Source organism: Pterocles gutturalis, unplaced genomic scaffold (assembly GCF_000699245.1).
Source record: "Pterocles gutturalis isolate BGI_N339 unplaced genomic scaffold, ASM69924v1 scaffold21413, whole genome shotgun sequence".
Classification (NCBI taxonomy): domain Eukaryota; kingdom Metazoa; phylum Chordata; class Aves; order Pterocliformes; family Pteroclidae; genus Pterocles; species Pterocles gutturalis.
The window spans coordinates 521-27,971 of NW_010123584.1; the positions used below are offsets into that span (position 1 = coordinate 521).

Here is a 27,451-nt window from a genome sequence, read left to right on the forward strand (position 1 = left end):
AAAGTTTGTAATGATCCGAATTTGGAGTTTTTATTCACCCATTCTAGAACAAAACTATATGTGTTAAATATGGTGTGAAATTTTCACCCTTCCCAGACACTTAAGGCACATTTTACTTAGTCACACAGTATCTTCTCCTTTGGTAACCGTTGTCAGATACAATACCTGGATCAAATTCTTCTAGGTCATCTCATATGCAAAATCAGATTTTTACCATGAATTAAACCCCATTGTTTGACACCATTACTACAACCAGTACTTACTCTTTCATTGTAAATATTCCCAAGTAATACACACGCATCCACCAGGCTTTGGCTTGAATGAGAGTCCTCAGCAGCCTTCATAAACTCTCCCAAGGATTTCATAGTTTCAGATGCTCTTCCCTGACTGAAGCAAAGGACAGGGACAAAATTAAATATTCACTCAGATGGCTTCTCCAAATACTGAAGAACCATCCCCCTGTTCTGCACTAACTTTACTTTGTGATGACTCATCCGTGACTAGACTTTTATTTCTAAGACAGTTGTCTAGGCACTACCTGTGCTGAGACCAACGAGACTAGTCCACACAGAACCTCTGAGGGCAGACCTGGATCCTTTGAGTGAAATAAACCAAAATTCTTCTTCAGAATATTGTGCCATATTTTAAGGTCAAGAATGAAAATGCAGGTGATTTTACACATTTTTTGGAGTTTCCATTATATTTTTTTTTTTCTACTGAGCTGCTGATAACATTTTCAGTGTAACTGGACCTCACATCCTGACAAAATAGGGGAAGGAGGTAAGAAGGCTAGTTTTCCAGTAATGCTCCTGGCATTTAGAGCTCCCATTTCTTGCTCTAGAACCCTGGTGGTTAAAACTCTGTCTCTGAGGTCTGGGGATGACAGCCTTTCCCGAGTCCAATGCTGTACTTTGGCTAGGTGGATCAAAGGTTGCTGGAGTCACACATGCAAACCTATCAACTGTGGATTGCAGGTGTCACCCCCAAATCCCAGTGAGATCAGAGCAACCTGAGGTCACAGCTGAATCCAAGTTGAAAATTGGCTAATGCACTTTGACAATAACATTTGCAGATTTCCCCTTTTTTAATAAAGCCAGTCATATTAACAATATAAGGTCTCTGCATTATGATTACAAGATATACGATGGACATGTGGGTTTGCTTGTGAGTAAGGCACTATGCTCTTCTCCCTTTAAGGCTGAAGCGTTACTGCAGCTGACCTCAATATTAGCCATGAACTTGAGTCACTAATGTAGGAGCGTAGCATGCTAAATGTCAAGCTGCCAAGCAAGACAGAAGATCCAGTCTTAACTAAGAAACTCACAGAAAGAGAAGTTCCCATAAGTGATAAAGAACTGCGATTTATTTTCTCACTATTTTAAAACATTTTCAAGTTACAGTCCTGCAGCAAATGACTGACTGGGGTTTATTTATATTATGGTTTTTTCTTATAAATTATATTAGTGATATGTGCTTTCAAAATCTGTCAGAAGCCTGCAATTCCCTGTCGTATGATATCAGAGTAACTGTAACAGGGTAGAGCCTGCCATGGAACAGGAAACACAGCAAAGCATAGCTGCAAATTTACAACATTGCAGTGATTATCTGCATGTGACTGAGATGAGCTGGATTGCTACAAAAGGATGCTAAAACAGTGCAAACTAACATGCTCGAAGTATATTTTACTGTAAAGCTTAGTTGTCAACAAGCAGAGGTGGATTTACGAAAGTTTCCTAATTTAAGTATTTAAATATCATGAGACTATAAAATATACTGTACTGTAAACATCTGCCAAATGTCAACAGGCTTCTAAATTTTAGAATTAGACATATATTTTTTCAAACCTCTTTTTTTCCTAAGAAGAGAAAATCGAATGTTTCCCCACAGAAATATAGCATATGATTTATATAAGTTAAAGGACAAGGTTAAAGTGTTAGACAAATATTAATTCCAGTTTTTCTAGTTTTCTATATGCAGTGCACAGGTGCAACTTGAAGAGCATATTATATGGTATAATCATTAAATCCATTCAACCAGACCTTTGAGAGTTAAAAACACATATTCTGAGGAAAAGGACTCCTCGGTCCAAGGAATGAGAATGAAACAGTGCAGAATATTTGTGTATCAAGGTGATTCCAGTTTCCAATTGGGAAAACAGGACTGTTAACACCCTCATCCCCTGACAACTGTCCAATTATGTATATCACACTTGGCCTACTGTTTGCAGTAGAAGTAATCAATAAAGGATGTGGTTGAGTGAACATAGATTTTGGTTGAACCAATGCATGAAAACTTAATCATTTACTCAGAGTGGAGAAATCAAATAGAGCAGAGATGAAACAGCCACTGAGGGGTTTGTTGATTGTGCCACCAAGTTTGTGGGCTAGAGGCTGAAAGTAATAAAGCAAATGGAATCAGTGACAGAAGAAAATGTAAAAAGGTTTTCTTAATTTCAGGAATTAATAGAAATGTTTTGACGTATTTTTGGCCACTTTTTATATTTCACATAAAAACCCATGCTCCCCATACAGGTAATATGAAAATTGTTAGGGCATGTAACCTCTTTCAAGAAAACAGAAATCAATTTGATACATATCAGAGAGATATTTCTCACTGTCAGAACTTCACTTATGCCAACTAGCAATTGGTTGGTGCTGTTTAACAATTTTTCAAAGAAAGTCCTTTTAAAAGCACTAGAGCTTGAGATATTTAAAGTGTGCTAGAAGGACTACTGAAACACTTTACCCTGCACAAGACCTGGTAACATGATAAACAGGTCTTTCCCACTCAAAGAGCTAATATTTTATAGTTCTTTCAAAAATCTACATGTTATTTTACACAGCCATATACTTTCTATCTCCTTAGACATCACCTTCCTAAATGCATAAAATGCAATTTCCTAAAGATATAGTCACTCATGATCCCACAGAACAGTTATGATGACTTCAGCAGAAGAGATTACCTATCTACAGCAACTCATTTTCCGGTTTCATGCTAAAATGCCCTATGAGATTTTTACCCCTATTAGACTTTTATGAAAATATGCACCTTTTATAGGATTGCTCATGTGATTGAATTGGATGTATAAATCATGTGTCCACAAGAAGTCATTACCACGGTGGACACTGGCAGAATAAGTCAAGTACACGATGCTATTATGTCAGATTTTTCTCTGGAAAATGACATGCCTAAATAGACATGATAGAGAATTTCAGTTTCCCGTGGTCCATGGAAACATGTGCAGCAAAGATTTCACAAAAAAATCCAAAGCCACAGACAAGTTCTGAGTGATTTGGGAGGGCTCAGGCACTTTCTCCAAGCTGTCACAAGGCAATTGGTGCAAATTCTCACAGACATTACGGTTATAACGCATTATTTTAGGGAAACACAGTCATCTTTTCTTCGTAAAGACATTATCCATAAAATGTAAGATGATTTGCACAAACCTAGCCTAGATGAGGTAAAAATACAAATAAAGAAAAAGTGATCAAGCTGTCTGGAGACTCTGTCACCAACAGTAATTATTCATGCATTTATCCAATATTTTCTAAACAAGCTTGCCAGAAATTTACTTGTTTTCTATACCCCAGGAAAGTAAATATCCACAAGTTTGGTGTGAGAGTAAACAGAAACGTACAATACTTATTTAATGTCTCTCTTTACATCGGTTTTCTGTGCCCTTTCCTCCTCTAGCTACTAAGGAAGAACCAGCAGAACTCGACAAGCATGATTTTGTTAATGAAAAACACTGTTATTGAATTTTGAAAAGTAGGTTTGCCTGAAATATCCATTATCCTGTGTTACAGAAAACTTTGTATTATGTATGTATTATTCTTGGCACCCTCCAGCCAGACCGTTGCTTTTTGTGAATACAAAAACCCATGAATGTTACTGAGAGCTCAGACACCTTCGCACCCATTGCAAAGTCACTCATTGCAACAGCTGGTGTCCCAGCAACTAAATCTTTCTCAGTTAGCCTTAAGACAGTTTTGAAAAAAATGGGACCTGTTATCCTAACTCTAAGTTCCATGGCTTTCTGAACATCTTATCCCATGTGCTTATTTAGGATGCTCAGAATATGAATAGCAATGAATTATGTATCAGAGAGCTGAAGAGCACTGTGATTGTGGTTGGTCCCTGTATACAACGAATGGCCAAGAAGCAAGGGCATCTTAACTCAAACATGAGAATTTGCTCTGCACACTGAAATAAATCTGGTGACAAGTCCTCCTCCATAAACATTCTGTCAACCTCTACCATGCACCATAGGCACCGAAGTCCTCAAACACAGGATAAACTACAACCTTAATTTTATCTTTTTTTCCTACCTGATATAATAATGGCATTATACTTCTTTATGTCAAAATTATTTAAGTAGTTTCAAACTAATTCACCTGGAAAAAGATTGTACTGCCAGATGCTGAAACAAAAACATTGAAGACAAGCATCTTATTTGCAACAAATTTATATCTAGTTTCACATGCACAAACCAGAAACTCTGCAGAAGTGAGTGCAATAAACGGAAACTTAAGAGTTCAGGAAAGATTACACAGAGACACCTATTGAAGATTGCTACATTCTTCAAGATTTTCTGTCTTTTTTAACCTCGAACATATGCCTGGATTTCTATTTTCCAGTAAGATCCTTCCCAAACCTGTGGGGAAAAAAAATTTAACAGCCCCCAAAATGTGGGGAAAAAAGAGCATATTATAGTTTACAGGTAAAGAAAAGCTAGGATCATACACTTTAAAAAATGTGTACCAGTTTAAAATAACTTTTGATGAAAGGGTCACTTACTGCAAGAAGGACACTGCTTAAAATTTAAGCAGTCAGTAATGGGAAGCGACAGACCTCTAACAATTTAAGTCTTTCACAGTTGAATGAATCTGCACTGACAGCCAGACAAGGATGGGCTAACCTACCTCACCAGGATCTCGGCTAGAGCTGCATATGCTCTTCCTAGGCCAGCAGAGTCACAAAGTGCTGTGAAGATTTTTACAGAAGTGTTCAAAATCTGTGAAACAGGAAAACAAAAACCCAATAAATACAATACTAAGATTTTCCACTTTTTTTTCCAGTCTCTGTGACCACATAAATCACAAAATTAAAGTTTTCTCACCTGTACATTTCTTCTTTAATCAGTTGTAATGGACTAGGTTTCTGATCATTACTTGCTTGAAACTACTCAATGATTATAAATTAAAAGGATACAACTTGCATTTAAATCCCTGTATTTTGGCACATTGCAAAAAGCAAAGAGATATTACCTGATCTGCAACATAAATTTCCTTATCCATAATTTAAAAGATTTTACGAGGCTGTGTTTTATGAATTTCTGTTAATCAATACTTTAGGACGGTACCCTTTGCATTCATAGTGTTTTAGACTGATATGCTGAAATACAACTTAATATTACTTTTCTTTCTTTAAACTGTCTCTGTGACAACATTTCTTAGTACAATCCAGATACCCCAAAAGTGAATAAATTACAGGTAATATATTTAAACTATGTTGGCTTATAATACTGTAGATTATTTTGTTATTTCTATGACTGATTATTCACTAACTCAAGCAACTTGTTAACATTTGTTTGGAATGTACACTATAAAATAAACACGATCGCTCCCACAACCGAAGGCTTACAGCTGCTGTTTAAAAAAATATGATCTTAATTTAATTTAACAGTGACATCACCTATACTGCATAATTTCTCTTTTCATCCATCTTTTTTTCCAATGGTGATGATGGGAGAATGCATATAAAATTAAATCCTATTCTTCCCTCCCTCCTCTTTGTTGCTTGACCCAACCTATTACACACATGAGAAAACAGGAAATCTCCAAAGACTACCTATGGAAATCCTTTTTTGCACATTTCCAAGAAAAGAGTAGTGAATGTCATTTACCTGCTTTGAAGGGGGCTGGGAGGTGCCCAGGGACATATGACAATATCCTGCATGCCCCAAGATGCCTGTTTATGCTGCGGTAAAAGATAGGGCATTTTCTCCTAAAACTGTATATCCTGTCACTGGCAAAGCACATGGTTAAAAAGAAGACAACTTCTGTGTGCTAACGCTATGGATGTCACCATTTCTATCACTGCAACTCCATGCAGGAGCATCCCTGGACAAGGCTCTTATCTCTTAGTTAGATAAGGTCTGCATGCACAAGAAGTAGCACTCAATGTGCACTGCAGTATTTATCCTCCCTCAAGTACTCATCGGTTACGTTCTCATGTACATCAGCATTGCATCCTGTACTTGAAGGTCACTGTCAATTGAGTTATCAACGCATGAGATGTGACAAAAAGAGAGTCAAAGCGCCTCGGTTAGGAGCTTGTCACATCAGTTCAGAACTTGCCCTAAACTGAAAGCATACTCAAGGTTGTCAAGACCAGCAGCGTGTCCTTCTAATAGTCCAGGCTGGTCGCAGAAACGCACGCAAGCGTCCAAGAAACAGTTCTGGGTTTTGCATTTAACTCAGAGGACCTACAACGTTTGTTGTAATAGTCATGTCCATATCAGAAAACCTGCCATAATAATGTCAGGTTTCCAAAATGTTATGTACTGGACTGAAAAATCACTCCGACTTTAAACTGGCCTCTACAGTATTAAACTAAGACACAGGGCCTCTGGTCGTTCCCATCTGGCACAGAGAGGTGACTCAGGCACCTAGAGGCTCAGAATACTGTCCTTCTATCAAAGATACCACAAAGCCTAAAAAGAACAGATAAAACCAAGGAAAAACCATAGCCAGAGTAGCCAGAGTAAAATGTTGGTTCACTACCTCTCTGCAACCACTGCCAGAAAGAACTATGTAAATAAATAAAGCCACTCATTCACACTGATGAAAAGTGCTTGGTTTCGGTTCCAGGTTACTACTACTCTACAGAAATCAGGTGTTTCATTCTAACTAATGATGAAATAACGATAACTAAATCATCTACATGAAAGGGAGAAAATCAGGATAAATGACAAGAGAAAAGATACTCTTTATGTCTGCATTTCAAATAACTCCTCCAGCTTCAGATACTATGTAGGGACACAGAAAGGGACACATCCTTGATGAAAGGAGCCGTGTAGTGACGCTGTGTGTTACAATTGCCCAGCGTCCATTTACGTGGAGGAAGTGAAGAGGGGCCTCCTCCCCTACGGTGCGTGCCTTGCCTTCAACATTCAGGATGGAAAAAGAAGAGGAGACAGGGCTACAATTATTTACAGTGTGTAAATAAAGTAAAAAGCTCTGCTTAACTCCTCAAACTAGAGCCTATTTGTGGTATAGCTCTTGCACACGTTCTCTAGATAGTTGTGAATTTCATGTTTACCTCCTTTGCCAAGAGAACTATTAGTCAGATCTCAGGCCCAGATTTGCCTCTCAGTTATCTCAGCATTACGCCAGTGTGACCCTCCTGGGGTTACCCCACTAATATAAAATAGATACACCAGCTCCTCCCCTAAGACTCTTCCTCCCCAAAATCTCACCCTCTATTTTTTATTATCATATCCGTACATCTTTTATATATACATACAAACATGCACACGCCTCATTAGCACGCACTGAGGACTCAGACAAAAGGACACAGGCTGTGCTAACTACTGATACATCTGGGGATAATGGACAAAAGAGTAAAAACTGAAAGTATGAATTTCTGTTGAATAAAGAATGTCTATTCAGCTCAACACAAGAGTTATGCTACTACTATCATTTTGCTAAAATACATTACTCAAACAAAAACATGATGGGATAATACTGATTTATAATATTGTAACTTTAACAATGACAAAAACATAGTTCTGCTCTCAGCTTTGCATTTAATATTGGTGTCAAACTTTATTGAAAGAAATTTATTTTGATTTCTGAAAATCTAGCTGCATTTAGCCATTTCACAGCTGGTGAGCAGTGAAGATGCTTCTGCCTCATTTACAGATCTTAAACATGAATCAGACAATCAACCGCAACATTAGTCAAAGAGATCACCAACTAACAACTTCTGACAGGCGCTGCAGTAACAGTCTAAGGCCCGGCCTGGCTAGCAGCATCTGACAATATTTTTCTGGAGCCAACAATAGCTGTTGGTAGACAGACAACACAATGGAGTGAGACTACTGGCCTCATGCCACTTGGTACCTCTTAAATACTTTCAGAAAAAAGACATAGCCCTGACAGTCAGTAAATAGTCACTGCCATACAGTTCAGTGAAAATAAAAGACAATAGAACTGTATGCACAGGCAGTTCAGTGAACTCTCTCCCATAGCTCCCCAAGAAATGCGTATTTAAAAATGCCTAAAAGTGCAGTCTTTATTACCATAATCTGAGTGGTTACATGCCTGTGGCCATCCTGAGTAAGGTAACAGAAGTGTTTCACAACACAAACCCACATGTATTCGTATTTTGACCAAAACACAGTGTTAGAGAGGTTGGACCTCAATAAGAAATCTGTACTGTTCATATAAGGTATTGATTACAATGAGAGGAGCTCATCAATGCCAGGAAAACAATACCCCAATATCAACTGAATGACAGGCCACCCCTCGTTAAACACTAAACGTATTCAGGCAGAGCGAGCATCCATGGCACAAGTAGCACAGCATCACGCCTGCACGCTCACAGATGAGCGATACTGAAACTGGGTGCCATGCCGAGGAAAGAGCGAGTAGTCCCAGAGCTGTTAGTTCTCCCTCTTTTCCCACAACTGAAACCCACCATTTCAAATTCTGTAAAGGTGAATGCTAACTCCCTGACCTTAGCCACATCCAATTACACTGGAGTACAGTTTTGATAAATAAATGTAAAAAAAAAAAATTTAAAGTGCACAAACTTTGTCAGTGTTCCTTCAGAGATAGAAAGAATTTGTCTGGTATTGGCCAATCTGGTCTGTTCCAGAACTGCTGTTCCAGGGACTTTAAGGTGGGTATTTGGATGATGCACAGCATGAGCTTGCATGCTGACGCAAGGGAACTGGGGACAGGGGTATGGGGAGGGATGCAGCAGAATCCACCCAGAAGTCTGGCCAAGTCCAACATCAAAGCACAACACCCTTGTTCAAGACCTTCCCCAAGCTCTTGCTGGAACACGGCTATCACTGAGGTGGTGCTTGGCTGACGCTCCCTGAGGGGTAACTGCCCATCCACTCTGCCCTCTGCCCTCCCCTGTCACTCATGGTTGTCAAGTGCAATGTTTACCCTGCTGCTCTATAAACCTGCACAGCAATACATGCTTCAAGTTACATGTGTCTGCATCTGCTTGAAGGATTAGAGAAGGGACAACAAACATTTCACTCACTCCTTAGCAGTCAATCAAGATAAGATTTAGTGTTCCTTGCCTGCATCAACTGTTACTTGTATGCTTTGCATAATATTCAGAGTACGTACATTTTGCTTTGATTCTGCATGGATGATATGTAAATACAGGTAACTAATTGAAAAAGTTCCTTTCCCCAGAGCAATTTCTAACTTCTGTTGGCTTTCATGAGGTCAGTAGTTCACCCTGTATGTTTCACTTTGCTGCACAGGAAACTTAAAAGACATGAAATGTACAGATGATTGAATAAACATTAACTTTTGTTCCCATCCTTCTTATTTCTTCTGTATTAGTTTCTGGATTACTGTTCTCAATTCTGGACTTTGGTGCCACTAGCAATGATATTAATTCTGATTTTCTATACCTACAACTTTATAGGAATGCAGCCATCATTTTAATTTTTACTATACATCATAAAGGGTTTTATTAAAACAAACAAAAAATTAAAAAAAAAAAATCAGTCAAGCCCTTCAGAGCAAAAACCTATGCAAACATCAAACCCAGGCATTTTAGTTTGTTATTACTGTACAATTTGAAATCTTTACTGTAAGAGACATTACTCTAGTAAAGGTTGTTGCAATCTTTACTTAGCATGGGAAGGTAATGTTTTCCAAACCAGCCACTGTTGACATATTTCTTCAAAATAAAGCACGGCTTAACAGTCTGGAGTGAAGAAGCTTCATCTGTTACCCTTTAACAGCAATATAAGAGGAAAAAACAGTTTATGTATCCTTTCCATCCTGACAGATGTGACAATAGCTGGAAACACTGCGCCTGCCAAGAGCTTTTATCAAGTATGTTATAACAACTAGTAATAAGTGTAAATAATAAATGGCTACGATCTTATGGGAAATGGTGGCAATACTAAACAATTTTTGGTGCTTGCTGATGGGAGTCTGTTAGTCTTGGAATTCCCTGGCTTCCCAGTAGAGTTTTGGCCTGACAATAAACAACAGTTTAATACTTTATCTAATCCCAGCCAGGAGGTAAGTTCAACAGCAAGCTTTTGCAGATGTTCACATCCAATAATCTATCCATAATTGATGAAACAGGGAGGTCAGATGTAATGGTTGCTACTATTCCAGCAACAAATAAATGGTTATTGACAAAACAAGGCAGTGTGGCGCTGAGTGCTGAGCAGTGACAAGCATGAAGCAGTGCTGAGACAGAAGTAGTGATGTGAATACAGCCCTTCATCTTGAGAATTCCTCAACGTGATGTGCGGCATGAGGGCCACTCTGACACATAAGCAGATGGAGGTGACTTGTAAAGAAAAAATGAGATTCTGCAAGAACATAAAAGACAAAGGCAGAGGCGGAGAAAGAAACAAGGAGAAAGGGGTGGACAGGACTGGAAATTTGGGTAAGTGCAATAATGTGAATTGTTCAGAAATGTTTTTGTGTAGCAGCACTGTGATCCAGATGTCTGGACTGCTTTTATCACACTGTTGTGTCGACATGAATGTACCTGGCTGTCAGATTGCTGTAGCCTCCTAAGACTGTAATATCATACTGTATGCATGTGCATGCTTAAATGCTCATTACTTCTTAGATAAAGCACCTACAAATATTCTGCTTCATGCTTATTAACTCTAGTCCACCCATTAACAGGTATTTTTAATTACACAGAGTTTTCCCAGCTAAAAGCAAACAAACCAACCCTTAAATTTGGATAACACAATGCAAAAAAAAAAAGTGCAGAGATAAGCTAGAAAGATATAAAAAAAAATTCAGTCAGCTAAACCCCACTATTTTTCTGTATACCTATATGGAAGTTAGGAAAAGTTCTCATTCAGCTGAAAACCTCATATTCTTTAAGTTTTAGCCCATGTAAGAAACGTAGTAAAAGGATTAATAGACTGTTCTTATTGACTGAATAAAACTTGAGTCATTTACATGCAAATAGACACTTGAAATCTTTTGCATCCATTTCAGTGCTAAAAGACAGTATTTTTACATTGTTTATTGTGTAATATTCTAATATGAAAAACAGCAGAATGAAATGGTGGCCATTATTGCTATGTGTAGTCATAAAAAGATTTCAGACAGAAATATTTTAAATATTAATATTACTAAAATCACTTAAAACACCAAGGAATGTTAAATCGATTTATTTAGAAGTACAATTTATTTCACACTTTGCTACCAATTCTTTTGATCAGCTCTGAAATAATACATAAGCTGAAAGCAAAACAGCAAAACAAATTGCTTCTAGCAATGAAGCAGCAAGCTCTAGGTTTTACACTGGCATGCTTCAGTGTTTTAACTTCTCAGGTTATTTATCTATCAAAGGATAAATTTTCAGTTCCTTAAGATCTGGTGCCTGGATTGAGACCTCCTCTTCTCAAATCCAACCATTGATGGTTCTGACCAAGCAAAATCGATAAGCATTTGCTTACACCTGAATATGAGTTATTCCCTTGAAGTCAATGGGAGTAACTGTACTGAAATTTAAACATGTATTTAATAAGTAAATTGCTGTAGCTTGAACTACACCAATTTGAGAAACCAATCTAATTTTAAAAGCCTTACTTTATAGAACATTTTTTAAAACCTGCTCATTTGAACTAAACTATACAATGGAAAACTCTCAGATTATGAATATATTTGCATGTAACTACCGGAATTCCTGAGTTTGTACAGTGTGTGTACAAATGTTTCATTTCTCAAAACACATTAAAAAGTCCAACTTCCATAAGGATATTATCTAAAAGAATTTGAAAATTTCTTACAGAGGTTTTCAGCCATTTGCTGCAGCCCTGGGTATAATATGTGCAGTTTCATCAAGACATACTACTGACAGTTCTTAAGATCTTTCACGCTATTGTTTCTCAGGTAATATATGCTACAAATTTAGGCATGCTGTAACTCTTTCCAAAATATATACAGCATTTAGGTTCCAAGGTTTAGCACACCTAAGCCAGAAATCCAATATAGTCTGAAGTACAAGAAGTAAATAACCTCTATAACATACAGTTGTACTGCTTTGTCATTTTTGTTTCTAGCCTGTGGGAATGAAATTAGTAGAAACTTGTATATCAGCAGTTATTTAACAAAAAAAAGTGTATTTTTTTAGCTACTCTAAAAAAAGTTTCAATAAACTAAGTAGAAAATGTCTGCCTAAATCACATCTTTTGACAGACAGAAGACAGTTGTTAGAGTTCTAGAAACCTCAGGGCAAGTTCACTAACTGCAACCTCATACCCCATCAGACACTGGGAGCTGTGGTCACAATCCGGCTCCTACCTTGCCTAGGAAAGCATAACGAAGAGCCACCTCCATGGGCCGTACCTAGCAGAGAATAGCAAAGAATAGCAGAGGTTGTCCCATCCCATGAGCTATACAAGAAAGGCAGGACAAGAGCAAAGGCTCCATGAGTGAAAAATACATGCAAAGATATTTTTAATTCCTTGCAGAGCAGTAACTTGCCATTTTGGAATAGACAGCCTAGTAAAAAAATCTTTAAAAAAATAGAGTTTGAAGTCTGGGAAGCCACATTTGATACATTAAATGCATGACTTAAGTTCAGGATGTTTGATTTATATATTTTAAGTAAGGCTACATAAAACTTATAAATACACATAAACCCAGCAACTCTCATACTGTGTGTGAATTAAAAACAAACATGCAAACAAAACAATGTCCTCCATGCACAGCACCCAAAATTGAGATTTTTAAAGTTGTCACCAACTTGTATTCAGACTGCTGAGAACTGACTGCTTCCTTCACTGTTAACTTTCATATCCAACTGAAAAGTTAGATGTTTCTTTCACTTAATTCTTAAAGTGCTACATTAACAATAAATAATTAATTGAATGACCAGACATTCACCTCTTTCCTGAAGTTTCAGGTCTTCTTTAAGATTCTCAACATAAATAATTTCTAATTTCTTAATTCCATCAGTATTCGAGTCAGTATATTTTGTCAGGGCAAAATTCACTACCAGTATTAATTGTTCTCACGTAATTTTGTACTATCTTCACCAATGCCTAGCAGCAGTGGGACCTTTCAGAAACATAAAATTTAATCAGTTTCAAAATTGGCTTACTAATTCTAGACATTCAATAAGAAAACCTCTCAGTACATAATCCACTGTCATTGTCAAGATCAATCAGAATCTCCCTTCAGAGATGACTCAGTTTTACCTGTTTTTTTTATTCCTCAGATATGAAAAATATGAAATTTCTATATGAGTACAGTTTTAAGAACAATTTAAAAATCACTTCAATAAAAGTGAAGCCTCTAAGAATGACGACACCTTTTCTTAAACTTGTATGCTAAAATGTTGTTTCAAGCATGTGACACCATTTGCTAAGCTGAAAATGTCACAGTTCATTAATAATGGCTAAATACCAGTTATAGATGAATAAAGGACAATCTGGCTGATTTAAAAGAAGGAAGTTTGAAATAATTTCCATTGAATAGTATCTCTTGATGTGTTTTGTTAGTCTCCATTTAAGTGTTTCTTTCTGTAGTGACAGCAATGAAACCTTAAACCTAAACTCCGTGGTCGACCCAGACAACACTGACAGAAATGTGTCTTCAAGTTCAGCCTTCTAGCAAAGCACTAGAATAGTGAGCAAATCTCAAAAGAACAATGCTCATTCTTCTCAAAGACCTTTCACAATGTTTGGGAGAGAAGAGGATAACATTCAGTCTACCTTTTGGAGACCTCTTACTTGCTAAGATCCTCCCCTTGATCCACCAAATTCATACATACATATGGGTGTAATCTCTACAATTACAGAATCACAGAATGTTAGAGATTGGAAGGGACCTCGAAAGATCATCTAGTCCAATCCCCCTGCCGGAGCAGGACACCTAGATCAGATCACACAGGAATGCATCCAGGCGGGCTTTGAATGTCTCCAGAGAAGGAGACTCCACACCCTCTCTGGGCAGCCTGTTCCAGTGCTCTGTCACCCTCACCGTGAAGAAGTTGCTTCTCATATTCAAGTGGAACCTCCTATGTTCCAGCTTGAACCCATTGCCCCTTGTCCTGTCACTGGATGTCACAGAGAAGAGCCTGGCTCCATCCTCCTGACACTCACCCTTCACGTATTTATAAACATTGATTAGGTCACCCCTCAGTCTCCTCTTTTCCAGGCTAAAGAGACCCATCTCCCTCAGCCTTTCCTCAGCAGGGAGATGCTCCATTCCCTTCATCATCTTTGTGGCTCTGCGCTGGACTCTCTTCAGCAGTTCCCTGTCCCTCTTGAACTGAGGGGCCCAGAACTGGACACAATATTCCAGATGCGGTCTCACCAGGGCAGAGTAGAGGGGGAGGAGAACCTCTCTCGACCTACTGACCACCCCCCTTCCGATACACCCCAGGATGCCACCAGCCTTGGCCACGAGGGCACAGTGCTGGCATATATAACAGATATAATTAGATAAAATATACTGAGCATACCAACTTTAGAATATCTGCATCCCAGACGAATTTGCTTATATTCTCGCTCTCTTCACAAGTTGAGACAAAATTTTCAGTTGTTTTGACATAGACTTTTTTAGGAATTAACTTTATGGTGATAAATCACCTCTGATTACTTTAATAGGGTCATTTCAAATGTGAAGATGTCTTTGAAAGTCCATAAATTTTCTTGAAAATTTTATGCATGTGGCTTGTATATCGTAATTCTGACAATTTGTGCATGTGGCATTATGTCATAAATTACCGCATTTATTTTGGCATGAGTCCCAGTACTCATGAGCACTGCCTCTATTATTTAAATATGTAACATCTCAAACACAGGATTCAACATCCAAAATAAAGGAATACTTAGCAAAAAAACTAATGCTCAGACAAGGAATGAGGACTGGAATTTTCCTGATGATTTGGGATGCAACTCTAATTGAGAGAGAGTCTAATTGACCCTTGATGTCCAACTCTTTGAACCATTCTTGAAAGTCCAGTTTAAAAACAATTTCCACATCAAGCATTAAGTTACAGTACCTTATGCAAGATTTCTAGTGGCACAGAAGTGTTTCACTTAATACTTAGCTTGTTAAACAAGTCTGAAGAAAAACAAGTAAACAGTAACTTGACTTTAAAACTAGCCTAGATGGAGAACTCTCCTGGAAAAAAAATCTGTGTTTAAGATAAAATGTATATAATGTGAACTATTAATATTTAGTGTAATATTTAGTGGGGAAGCCATTAGGTGTGATGATAAACCAGATGATATGAAAAATACTGTGAACATGCCACACTGCTATTGAACATAATTAGTTCTCAGGCTTTTAAAGTGGCACACACTTATGTTTTTACATCTGAGTAAGTCCGCTGAAATCAATCATATATATCAAATAAAATTAAATCAATTCATACAGATTATAAACCAAATCAAATTGTTAGATTATACACCAAGTGCCTAGCAAATAAAAACCTTCTCCAACAAAACTAGCCCATTCGACACAAAGTGACTGCGTATTTTTAATAGGCTGCAGCTTAATAATTTCAACCTTTAATTACTGCATCAGATAATGAATATTTTGAACATATGCTTCTCCACTCTGCTAGAACACATGAATGAAAGAGAAACTAGTCGATATGCATGCTGCTGTGTGTGCGCGTTGGGGGAGGGAGGAGCACGCCAAGCAGCAAAAGGAACCAAGTGGCAACAATTGGAGGAAATGGTATCTGTAACAGCTGCTCCTTTCAGATTCCCCTAGAAGGAGACTGCCTGAGGTGGACCGCAGCACAAAAGGATAAAAAAGATGAAAACTGATGCAAAGCAGGAAAATAACTGCTGAGACCCCTGAGTCTACACCCGAATAGTCCCAAGCTGTGTGGCAAGACCTCTTTAGCATGCTACAGAAGCTGGTGATGAACTACATATTACCATGAGGCAAACTGGCTCCTAGCAGTATTGTCTGCATGTTATGTGTAATGATAACCAGTGGTCCTCTGGGAACAGGAGGCAATGATTTCATCTCTGCAAGCATCTGAGCTCCCCCTGGATACAGAGACCATTAAACGGAGAACAGAAGGGTAAATTTTAGGCCATGATTTCTAATTGGAGAGTGAAGACAACTTGTGCTCAACAGTACTGTCAACCACAGATATTTTACTGCGGTCTATATTGATCACTTCTAAGGACAAAAAGAACTAAAATTTTACCCCTTTTTCTTAGCCCCATAACACACACTATATTTTCTGAATGAAAGTACTTTATAGGTTTCTCATGTAATATCATCGGTAATACTATTATATTGGGAAATGCCACTATATTACACTATATTATTATATTACTTATACTGCAAAGTATTGGTATTTTCCTTACAGTTAAAATAACATTGTATACTCTTAATGTAATGTATAATTTATGTTTTGTACTACAGACACTTTTTTCCCTTTTAATAATAACGCACATTGCTTTCCTTACCTGCAAGGTGTTTTTGTAAGACTAAAAACAGTAGGCACAACCTATTATGTATGTATTTTAAATTAATAGTAGTACATTACAAAGTTCAAGGTTTCAGAATCTTCCTTAAAAAATAATAATTCTGCACGTGACAAAAAGAAAGGGAGCTTCCAAATGATTGCTGTAACTTTTTGGCAGGAGGCATGGGGGAGCAATGAAGGGAAAGCAGCAGCTACACAACGTAAGCAAAATGGATCCTGAGGAAACAGTGCCAGGACACCTAATATTTTTGACACTTTCAAGGGTAGTTTGATCCTTTGTATAACATGGACATCGTGCATTCTTCTTCATCACTTAATTTCTCCTGTGATGGAGAGATCACATATGTATGCAGGCTTCTTTACTTTGCACATTTGTTTATCTTACTGCTCTTCATCATCCACACAGTTTATTGTGACTGTCAGAAACTTAACAGATAAGTTGATCAACTAAGAATGTCAACACACTTGTCAGTTAAAAAACAATACAGATAAACTTCAGTACAAAAAATTCTCATCTAACCTGCCATACTGTATTCTTGGAAGAGATCACATATCCTCTTCTCATTGCTGTTGCAACCATTAGATACAATTTTATAAAATTTTATGTAGCTTTTTCATTTTGAAATATTTTCACATTCAGCTACAGACTTTGCCACCAATGTGAGAAACAGGCTCCCTCTTTCCAGCATGCAGTTCATTTATACAGAAGATGGGCCTAACAGAATTGAAGAACTATGTATAAAGATGGTCAATAACTTTTGGAAAAATCGTACCACAAATCATTAAAAGCATGTAAGTATATTTCAAGAGAGAAATGTAGAAACCCCTCCTACACTGCAGAAGCCAAGCAAACAATATTGAAATCCATGCTGAATTCACCCTATGACTTCTATTAGTCTATTTCTGTCAAAGAATAACCTCTATAAAACATGTTCATTAATAAAACACCAAGTTAGTTAAAGGAACAAACAGAAATAGTAATTATCCAGCTGATTAATCTCAATAATGGACAAAATATTCAAACAACTTCATTTTCCACACATTTTTAAGAGGATAATGGAAGACTGTGACATCTCTGATGACTGGCACAGACAAATCAAGTTGATGCTTATCTTTCCTCTCACAATGACCTATGATGAACTAGAAGAACCCTCCTTCCAGAGCAGCCACATGTAGAACTCTCATTGTCTTAGAATTACTATATATGGGAGGCTCAAGGGAAACATGAGGAGCTTGAACTCAAGTATCAGCAGAAAGGATGGCATCAGCACTACAGCTTTTCATACCAAAAGCAATTCATACTTATATCTAAATTCCTGATGTTCTGAGAAGCTCAACATGTAGATCAATATATTTTTAATTGTTGATCACAAATATGCTGTGTCACATGACTTTGCAAAACTGGTGTTTTATACAAAAACCTAACTAAATAAAACCTGGTTTATATATGTATGAATGCAGGAAAGGAAAGCTAGTCACATAAAACCTGAATTGTCAGTTTGTATTACTCCTATAGATACAAGCATGGAAACTTGGACTCCATCAGTTCTGAAACTTACTGAAACCATAGTTACTTAAGGCACATGAATCCCTGCCTACAGAACTAGATACAGCTATAAGTGGTCTGTGAGCCAAGTCTCTCTAAGGCTTTTCCATGCTCCAAATTGCCTAAGATGATGCCAGGGAGGCAGAGAAAGGCATTGGAAAAGCTAAAACAACCTTAAAACAAACTTACTGATAATGCTGTCTGTTGGTCTCCAGCAAATTGATACGCTAAACTTAAGCAATATGCAGCTTCTCCTTCCATCTTCATATCACCTCCTAAAGAAGGGATTAAAGTTACAGTTACGAGTGTAGTCTGAGCAAAATTACTTTAGTACAGACAGTTTACACAGGTTCTCAAATAACAAAACAACATTTAAATATTGTAGTAAGTTTTTCCTTCTCCTTACCCTTGCCATTTATTTCTTTCCAAAAATATACAGAGTAGCAACTAAAAATAGAGGCTATGGATTTAAACAAAGTTCAACAGTCAGAGAAAATGTCTTCTAGTAAGTAATGCAGCACAATCAATTTAACATCCTGTAATGCTCTTTGTCATGAATTGTTTAATAATACTCACAGTATTCACATTAGAAAATCATAGCAGCCTCTCTCTATATATACTCCTACATAAAAGTAGCTACAAATATATAATATATAATACAAATATATAATACACCCTCATATATAAACACAAAGGATGTGGACCCATACACTCCGCTAATGCAAATCTTAGTGAAACACCAAGAGGTAACAGTAGACCAGGTTCACATTTCTTATTTTCACGGCTACTTTGCAGGCTGGAATAGCTAAAATAAAGGGATAACTTACACTTCCAAGCCGTAGTCACAGAAAATACTGCACAGGCTAACCGAGGTGCATAGCCCTTTTCTATGTCAGGTGTTATTTTGCTAATGCTGATCTTACAACCACTGCTTGCTGGTCTTTTTATATTGCTCCCTCAATTGAAAACCATCCATTCAATACTGATTTTAAAAAATAAATTAGTTCTACAAATGCTTACTGCCTCACACTATAGTCAAATCTTCCTCTAAAAAATGAATACCCAGAAATAAAATTGGAAATTAATTTATACTAAAAATAGCCAAAAATCCAGTCTTTCTCTTGCTCAATATCCATCTGCTCAAACACAATAAAGAGTAGAAAACTGACCTGAAGCATAACTGCATATTAAGAAATTTTGTAAAATGCATAAATAAACATAGTTGAAAAGGGAGATTATCTTCTTACAATTGTCAGGTTAATAAATTCTCTATGTCCAAACACGTAAAGCCTACATCTAATTTTGGAACTTTTTGAATGTTGTAACTGCTGAAGCTAGAGCACTTTTCTATCCATAGCACTTAATACATTACATAAAATTATGAAAAGCCTGTAACTCAAAAACCTGCTGGTCTTTTCCAATTTTCAATATCCCTTAAAAGGGTTAAGGAGACAAAAGGATATAGAAATACAGTTTCACAGAAGAATAATAAGTGAAAAGTTGCTAGTGAAATAAAAAACTTCCTTACTTAAGAACAGCCAGAGTCTGAAGTGGATAATATCTAATCCTAATTGATAAAATACATAAACATAGATGATGGTCCAAAAGGACAGAATGGATATTATAGATGGCAGCCAGAGCCAGTATGGGTTTAACTAAACTGTTAAATATGGGCTTTATAGATAATAGAGGCTATGGTTCTGGAATGGGGACCAGAGAACTCATCTGAAAGGAGCCTCTAAAGCTTAAATTTAAGAGAACAATGGTAAGTACGTGGAGCACAGTGATATTTACTACGTCTCAGGAAGCTACGGAAAGTGATTGGTTTGAAGTAAGGGCACTGGAACACCTGCCCAGTTAAACTAAGTTTTGGAAAGGCATCAGATCCATTATGACAATCTCTTTATTCCCAGCAGTTTTCACTAGCAACAGGAAGAAGTTGAAGGGAAACTTCATCAGCAGCACACTGTCACAGTCTTTCTGTAAGAAAGGAAAATACTAGTGGCAGCAGTTTTACTGTAGCTATGACTAAAGCATGTATTGTAGACAACAGCTGTAGATAAAAGCTATATGATCAACAGATGTAGCTGAAAAAGATGGAGAAGTTTTCGGGTACATGTGTCCTTCTTCAGCTGACTAACTGTATTGGCATTCTTAGTATTTGGGTACACACTCCCAAGAGAAAATATCTAAATAGGCAACTTACAAAAAAGATCTACTAATGTAAATTGCAAATAAAACCAAAAGAGCTTATTTAGTGGTTTCATTAAAAGAAAAAAATGCCTAAATACTATCATATACCCTCACAAATTAAACATCTGGAACGGAAATAATTGAATTCTTGCCCCCAAAGTCTTGTTAGGCTTATTGCCCGAAGCTACCATATAAAAAGATTTAGATTTCAAATGGCATTTTGAAACAGGAGTGCTGTGTCCCGTTCTGGGTTCCCCCGTACAAGAGAGAGAGGAACATATTGGAGTGAGTCCAGTGAAGGGCTGCAAAGATGACTAAGGAATGGGGAGCATCTGTCCTAGGAGAAGAGGCTGAGGGAGCCAGGACTGTCCAGACCACAGAAGAGAAGGCTCAGGGGGATCACATCAGCATGACTTACGCAGTAGCAAAGAGGAGGGAGCCAGACTCTTCTCAGTGGTGCTCAGTGACAGGAGAAGAGGCAATGGGCACAAACCGAAATTCCATCTGAACTCAACAGAATACTTCATTATTGTGAGGGTGTCTGAACAATGGGAAACGTTTCCCAGAATGGTTATGGAGTCACCATCTGTGGATATACTAAAAATTTGACTGGATGTAGTCCTAGTCCTGGGCAGCCTGCTCTCACTGACCCTCCATGGGGCTGGCTTGATCTCTAGAGGTCTATTTTCACACCTCAGCTATTCTGCAATTCTGTAATTTTCTATTTTAAGTTTCAATGTATTTATGTGTATTAAGATGTAGAGAAGAAACCTTGTTTACTTATGATAGAAAACTGTTTTTTGCAAGTATTAAATAACTATGTAGAGCGAAAAGGCAGTGACCCAGCAGATAACATCACTCAAAATTTCCCAAATCAACAGTGACTAGCTAATCAAAACCTCAGCTCCCATGAGTGACCTAGTTTTCTGATTAGGGGTTCACTCTTTTATACTAGTATTCTTACACAGTTGTTTTTTTGGAGATAAAGCTTTCAGGAATCTAGAAGACTGTTGTCAGGAAGAAGGCATTTCTGCTTTAGTGAGATCTGGAAGTGTATTGATAGCATTTGTCTTGGAATTTCATAGGAAATAATCACCGTTACATACTTGACAATTTCTACTTTACTCTTGGGAAAATCATGGCATGCACATCAAATAAAGGAATGTGAAAGTGTTAGTTACCACCTACCTTCTTTTGCCATTTTTAAAGCTTTTATTAGAGTTTTGATGGCCTGTTTGTGTTCTTTATTTTCTAGCATTTTGTCTGCTAGTAACGTATAAATTCTCCAGAGATGCTCACATGCCAGTGAATTGTAAGTATGGCCTGTCTCATCCTTCCATGTCGAACCCTGTGTTAGCTGGTAAAATGCTTCATAATGCTCAGCAGCTTTCGTGACATGACCTGAAAAATGCCATTCATAATTACAATCAGTGTAATCAACAAAAGTTTTAGAAGTTATGAGTCTTTAATAATTTTCTCACTAGAAAGTAAGTTGCAGTCAGTCATTCCATAGATTTGTCAAGAATCTTCAATATATAACTTACAGATCACTGTAAAATACTGCCAAATCTCACAGTTACCAGTAACATTGTGTTTTAAACTTATCACATTTTAAATTAGCTTTCCTTTGTAGATTCACAATGTTGAGGGTGTGTGATCCCAAGGATGCAAAGTCAGGATTTTCTAGAAAACACATCTACTATTGCTCCTCAAGTTTTTTTTCCATAATGAAAACCTGTGCTGAAAGATTTGAAACGTGGAGAATAGAGGTATCAAAACTGTGTGAAAAAATTTTTTTATTCAAATAAATTAATTGATAAAAAAGGATTACTATGCAAAGTAATTTATTTAACAGTTATTACTACACCAACTCTGGTGAGTTTATGTAGTAAATCTATTGGAAAAGCCTTAACCACTAATAAATTAATTATTGAGCCAGAAGTAATACACCAAGGTCTTAAAAGGTAAGTTACTCAAACATCTTTAAGACAAAGGAAAGTTTCAAGATAAAGTTCAATTCATTTTACCATGCAAGTATTTCCTCCCTCTCCCCTAGATTTATCTCTGTGTATACATGCAACCTAGGAGATTTCCACACTTTTTGGAAAGAAGAGAAAAGCTTTTCCTTATACATAATGGGTACAGAAAAACTGTTGGGAAGCAGGTACGCTAAGACCACTTAAATTAAAAAACCAAACACATTCCGCACCTCCTTTTACAAAGAATGTTCTATAGCAGGCAGAACTGGGAACGTGACCCATCCTTCTGTGTGTGACGGAAGACTTGTCCCATTGATTATCAATATATCAACTGCTATTTCTATTAAAAGCTGAAACAAAGTTTGTTTTGATGTGTTTCCAGTTTACACCTCTTCTGAAACTTGATTTATAAAAAACAATTACTGTTTTGCAGACCATTTTTACAGTGTTGCATTCAAAGTACACAAAGAACTAGGAAAGAGAAAAGTTGTTTCCCAATTGTAGGAAAGGAAGGGAGAGAAGCTTGGAGAAGGACCTTCTTTAAGCAGTCCAAGAGAAAACGAGGCTAGTTCCCCAGGCCTCCAGCCAACCTTGAGGCAGCAGAACAGCTATGACAGATTCCTCTTATTAACTTAATTTGGATTTGTCTTTTGCATATGCCACCTTTTTACAACTATGCTTTCAAATTTGCAACAGAAAACATAACTCTTTATTAGAATTAAACTTGTTTTCATATTAAGCTTCTCTGATGATTAAAATGAGTCCAACTAAAACTGACAAGCACAAGAAACTTCCCTTTCAAAAAGCAAATAACTAGATCAGTTTCACAGACAAATCATTTTAGGGCTCTACAACTTATGGTTCATAAAAAGAGTCCTTGAGGACACAACAAAAAGTGGTGGAGAGTGCAGTGCCAGGTGAAAAGGGAGACAGCAGGCTTTAATCAGTTCCGCTCTAGCTAGGGACAGGTACCAGAGAGATGACATAAAATGTTGGAAAAAAAAATCTTATTGCCAGAGTAGCTGTTAGACCCCGTAAAGAGACAGGAAAAGATCTATACATTCTTTACAAAATATAGCATACTAACATCAGACTGAACAAACAGAAAATGCAAAGTAAAATTATCATGACCAGTACAAGCTGTTTAAGGATTGACTGACAGTACACATAATGGGAAATAGAGACATAGACTTGCTAAACCCACATCAAAACTCTTATCCATTCTGAAGAGGCTTCCAATTTGAATTTGGGTTTCTGCCTATCTAGTGCAGCTAAATTCTTAGGGCAAGTCCAGTTCAGAAGTCAACAGAACTCCTGTAATCCAAGTTGCTAAATGCAGATCTAAAATATTAATTGAAGAAGCTGGTGTTGGCCTTCTGACATATGATAGGAAGTTGAGTTGAAATTCCATGTTAATAGCTAGACCTAGCTATTATCCACTTGGATACTCACAAGCACATACAGACTCCTCCTTGGAATTCTCCCCAAGGTTTATTAATCAATTGATTATCCTTTCGAAAGGGTATTGTCATACATTTACGTGATCTAGTTTCACTACATGTGGAACGGATTCTTTAGAAAAATAGAATTCGAATCACGTGTAACTCAAAAACTTCTAGTAAGACTGGGAAGCAGTAAACAAATGGCTGGTATCCCTTAGATATGTAATTTGAAGCTGAACACAATATCTGAGTTTCTCCTAAGACTCTGTAAGACAACCTCTTAACGGGACATGTCGTTCAGGTAAGGAATAAGTGCACCCTTCAGAACTATTCTTTAGATTGTTAGAACTAATCAGGTATGGTAATTCCTACCCATGCTTCTCACTTGCAGTATCCTCTTGGGAAAGTTTCTGTCAGACTAGAAATTGAACTCATATATTCCACGTACCCCATAGTTCTTAAGAGTTGACCTAACCATAAGAGCTATGACCTGACATCCTTTTTGCCGGATCTCAGCAAAACCTCCTTAGAAAAAAATGCATCTACATGAAGCTTCAAAATACAAAAGCAATACAGTCTTTTTGGTAATATTCAAAAGGAAACAAATTACATTTGGCTTCATCAAACTACCAAGAAAGACTATGAAGTAAAAAGGAATACAATCTGGTCAGAGAAATACCAAAAAGAAGACGCTGAGAGAAAAACCCAAACCAAATGCTAGTTTCCTAAATGAGGGAGAGACTGAACTCCTGACTTGAAAGCTCTTACACGGCTGAGAATTTGCTCACTGAAGACTCTTTCAAGCAATACTAGCTATTAGGAAACCATGGAAGGTAAAACATTTTAGATTTTGGAATTCATTCCTCTGTCAAAATAATCTGAAATCCCTTGTTCTCATTGGCAAAGGCCCTATCAGCCCATTTCTGTAACCCATTAGCTCAATGTATACTAAATGGAGTTTGAGAATCTCCGGTATGTCTTCCCTGTTTACAAAAGGAATCAAAAGCCAGAAACGTAACTCTTACAACATATGTACTACCACTCCTAAAATATGATAGTTTAATGTAGTTCAGGGCATAACAAAAGAAACCCAATCAGCAACAGTTTAATCTTAAATACGGGAGGCAAGCATTGTTACAATGTAATTTTGGGAGTGAAGAATCAGTTTTAAACAATTATGTGAATATCAGACATTACTCTGCCACTAACAGTATCAAATTTTAGAAATTACTTTTATTTTCACAGCAACTACATAGGCACGCACAAAGATTTGTGTCGCAGTTTTCACTGAGTTGCTCAAAAGTTAAAAAAAATCTATTCATTCAAGCAAAAGAACTCAATGTAATTTCATAAATGCTGAAGAGAAACGTTTTTACATTATCTAAAACTTCCTTTATAATTCCCTTTTTTAAAACCCACTCCAAAAGTATACATTTGTTATATCAAAATAGATATCAACCAAAAGGGGTATATATGGTAACTACTATTTTGCCTTTTTTTTTTAAAAGTAGAAAGATTGACTAGATATTAACACAAATGGGTTTAAATGTGAAGCTGCCATAAAAGCAGGCACATAAATGTAATTCTCCCAGCCGCTATTTTGATGCACATTTTTGATTCCATGAATATTTTATGAAATGGCCCAAACTAAAGCCATATAACATTCCTGCATTACTGATGCTTGCGCCCGTAAGCTACAAACATTAGAGGCATGATTGAGTGCATTAAAATGAACTCATTCAGCAGTGCATTGATTACTTGAAGGAGAAGAAGAAAAAAAAAAAAGAAGTTACTCCCACTTAAGAAAACAGCACACAAATCTGAAGTTTTCAATACTGAAATTAAATTTGAATAATGTAATATTTAATAAATAAAGGCAGTGCAAAAATATCTTAAGTTCTCTATATACAGTCCTGACATTAATTAGGTGAGATGTTAATTAGGTCCACAGATTGCTTCCAGTAGCATACAGGTAATTTAAAATGTCACAATCTGCAAAATGCAGTGACTGGCCTGCTCTAGCTCCACGCCTCAGCAATACTGAGAGCACCTAATGATTTCCTTTTCTATGAGCTCGTACGTTCACCAATGAAAATAACGCCACAGGAACAACTGCACACAAAAGTGACAGGTCTCTCAGGCAGATTTGTTCAGCAGCCCCAGCATAAGCAGAGAGCACATTTAATTCTAAATTGTAAACAGTTGTTGAGGACTTTAGAAAATATTCCACTTTAGCTTAAAACAACAACCTGAAAGAACAATAAAGCTTTATGTATATTATTGTGTATTTTAATCTAGAACTAGAACATCTTTGTAATCAATTATTTCACTGTACAATGTGGACATAAAAACTGCTTGAAACAACAGTTAATAGTGTCAAAAAAAGAAAAATGTTGTTACCACATTAAAAGATATAGGCTTGCACTTCAATTTAACTGGTTGAACTACTTGTATTATTTTTAGTTTCCTACACTCAGTTATGATAATTACAGTAGCACTATTCAGGCTGAAGTAGTTAGGAATCTGTCAACAGTTTCCAACATGAGTCACTATCTACAGAGGTTGTTACAGGTCTTTGACAGAGATGTGTTGGGAGATGGAACAAGAAGCTCACAAGAATAATAAAACAAAGTTCTCGTTCAATAATAGTTGAACCACACTGGACTCCTGAGGTAAAATTAATTGTATGGAAGTCATTGGGACTGATCTCAGATGCAAGAACCTGAGTTTATCAGCCATCTGCAAAAGCAGGACAAAAATTGTGAAAGAAATTTAAGATAAAATTTTACTGCTCCATTACTCTCTAAGATTCCTCTAAAACACAACCAACCTTCAGACAACAATCAAGGTGAGCATTTTTAAGACAAAGGATATAAAAGTTTTTTCGTTTACTATACAGGAGCTGATAACACTTTTCAGAAAGATTCTACATGGAGTTTTTAGCAAAATGACACACACAGCTCATAAGAATATTGTAACAAACGTGCTGGCTCATCATGGGGCATTCTGACAATTTTCCCAGTCTGATAGTAAACCAGTAGATCTCTCCCCTAGTCTAAGCTGCTCAAGGTCAACTGAAAGGCTGCCTGAGAAGTAGAAGGCTTGAGGACACAAATGAGAAGGCAAGAGATAAAAGGAAAGGTGAGCATCATACAACCTGAGATATGGCACTGGTGGACTGAGCCTGCCATGCAAAAAGATGGTATTTTATCCTGGCTGGGTCAAGAACTGCTGGGCTAATCCTTGGTATTGCAGTTTAGAGACTAATATATTACTGCTGCTGACATTGGTTAAGTGAGTATCTGTTGTCCAAAAAGAAAAACGTAACTATGAGAATGCAGCGAGCACTAGATCATACATAGTCCAGCCCTCTGAGGACCTAGATTACTTGCCCTAAAGCTCAAATACTCAAAATACACCTGTACAAACCTGGAGGGCCATGCATACTGCGGCACCCACAGTAGGACCGTTCACAGAATCTTATATCTTATCATCAACATATTATGATACTAAAAATCCTCTAAAATGGTGTTGCTTGAAGGAATTTAAGAGACACCTCCCAAGCCAGGGATAAAACTAGTTCC

General features: G+C 37.1%; 1 protein-coding gene across 1 annotated transcript in view; it reads right to left on the bottom strand.

Moving 5' to 3' along the window:
- Positions 1-263: 263 nt before the first annotated feature.
- The window catches only part of TTC29 (tetratricopeptide repeat domain 29), a gene marked incomplete at both ends in the record, with an annotated part of 39,049 nt that continues 11,861 nt past the window's right edge, over positions 264-27,451 (bottom strand). The window contains 4 exons of the mRNA XM_010077969.1: positions 264-387; positions 4,923-5,014; positions 18,443-18,528; positions 21,635-21,847. Coding sequence (XP_010076271.1) covers positions 264-387; positions 4,923-5,014; positions 18,443-18,528; positions 21,635-21,847 — 515 coding nt within the window. The remainder of the gene's footprint in view (positions 388-4,922; positions 5,015-18,442; positions 18,529-21,634; positions 21,848-27,451) is intronic.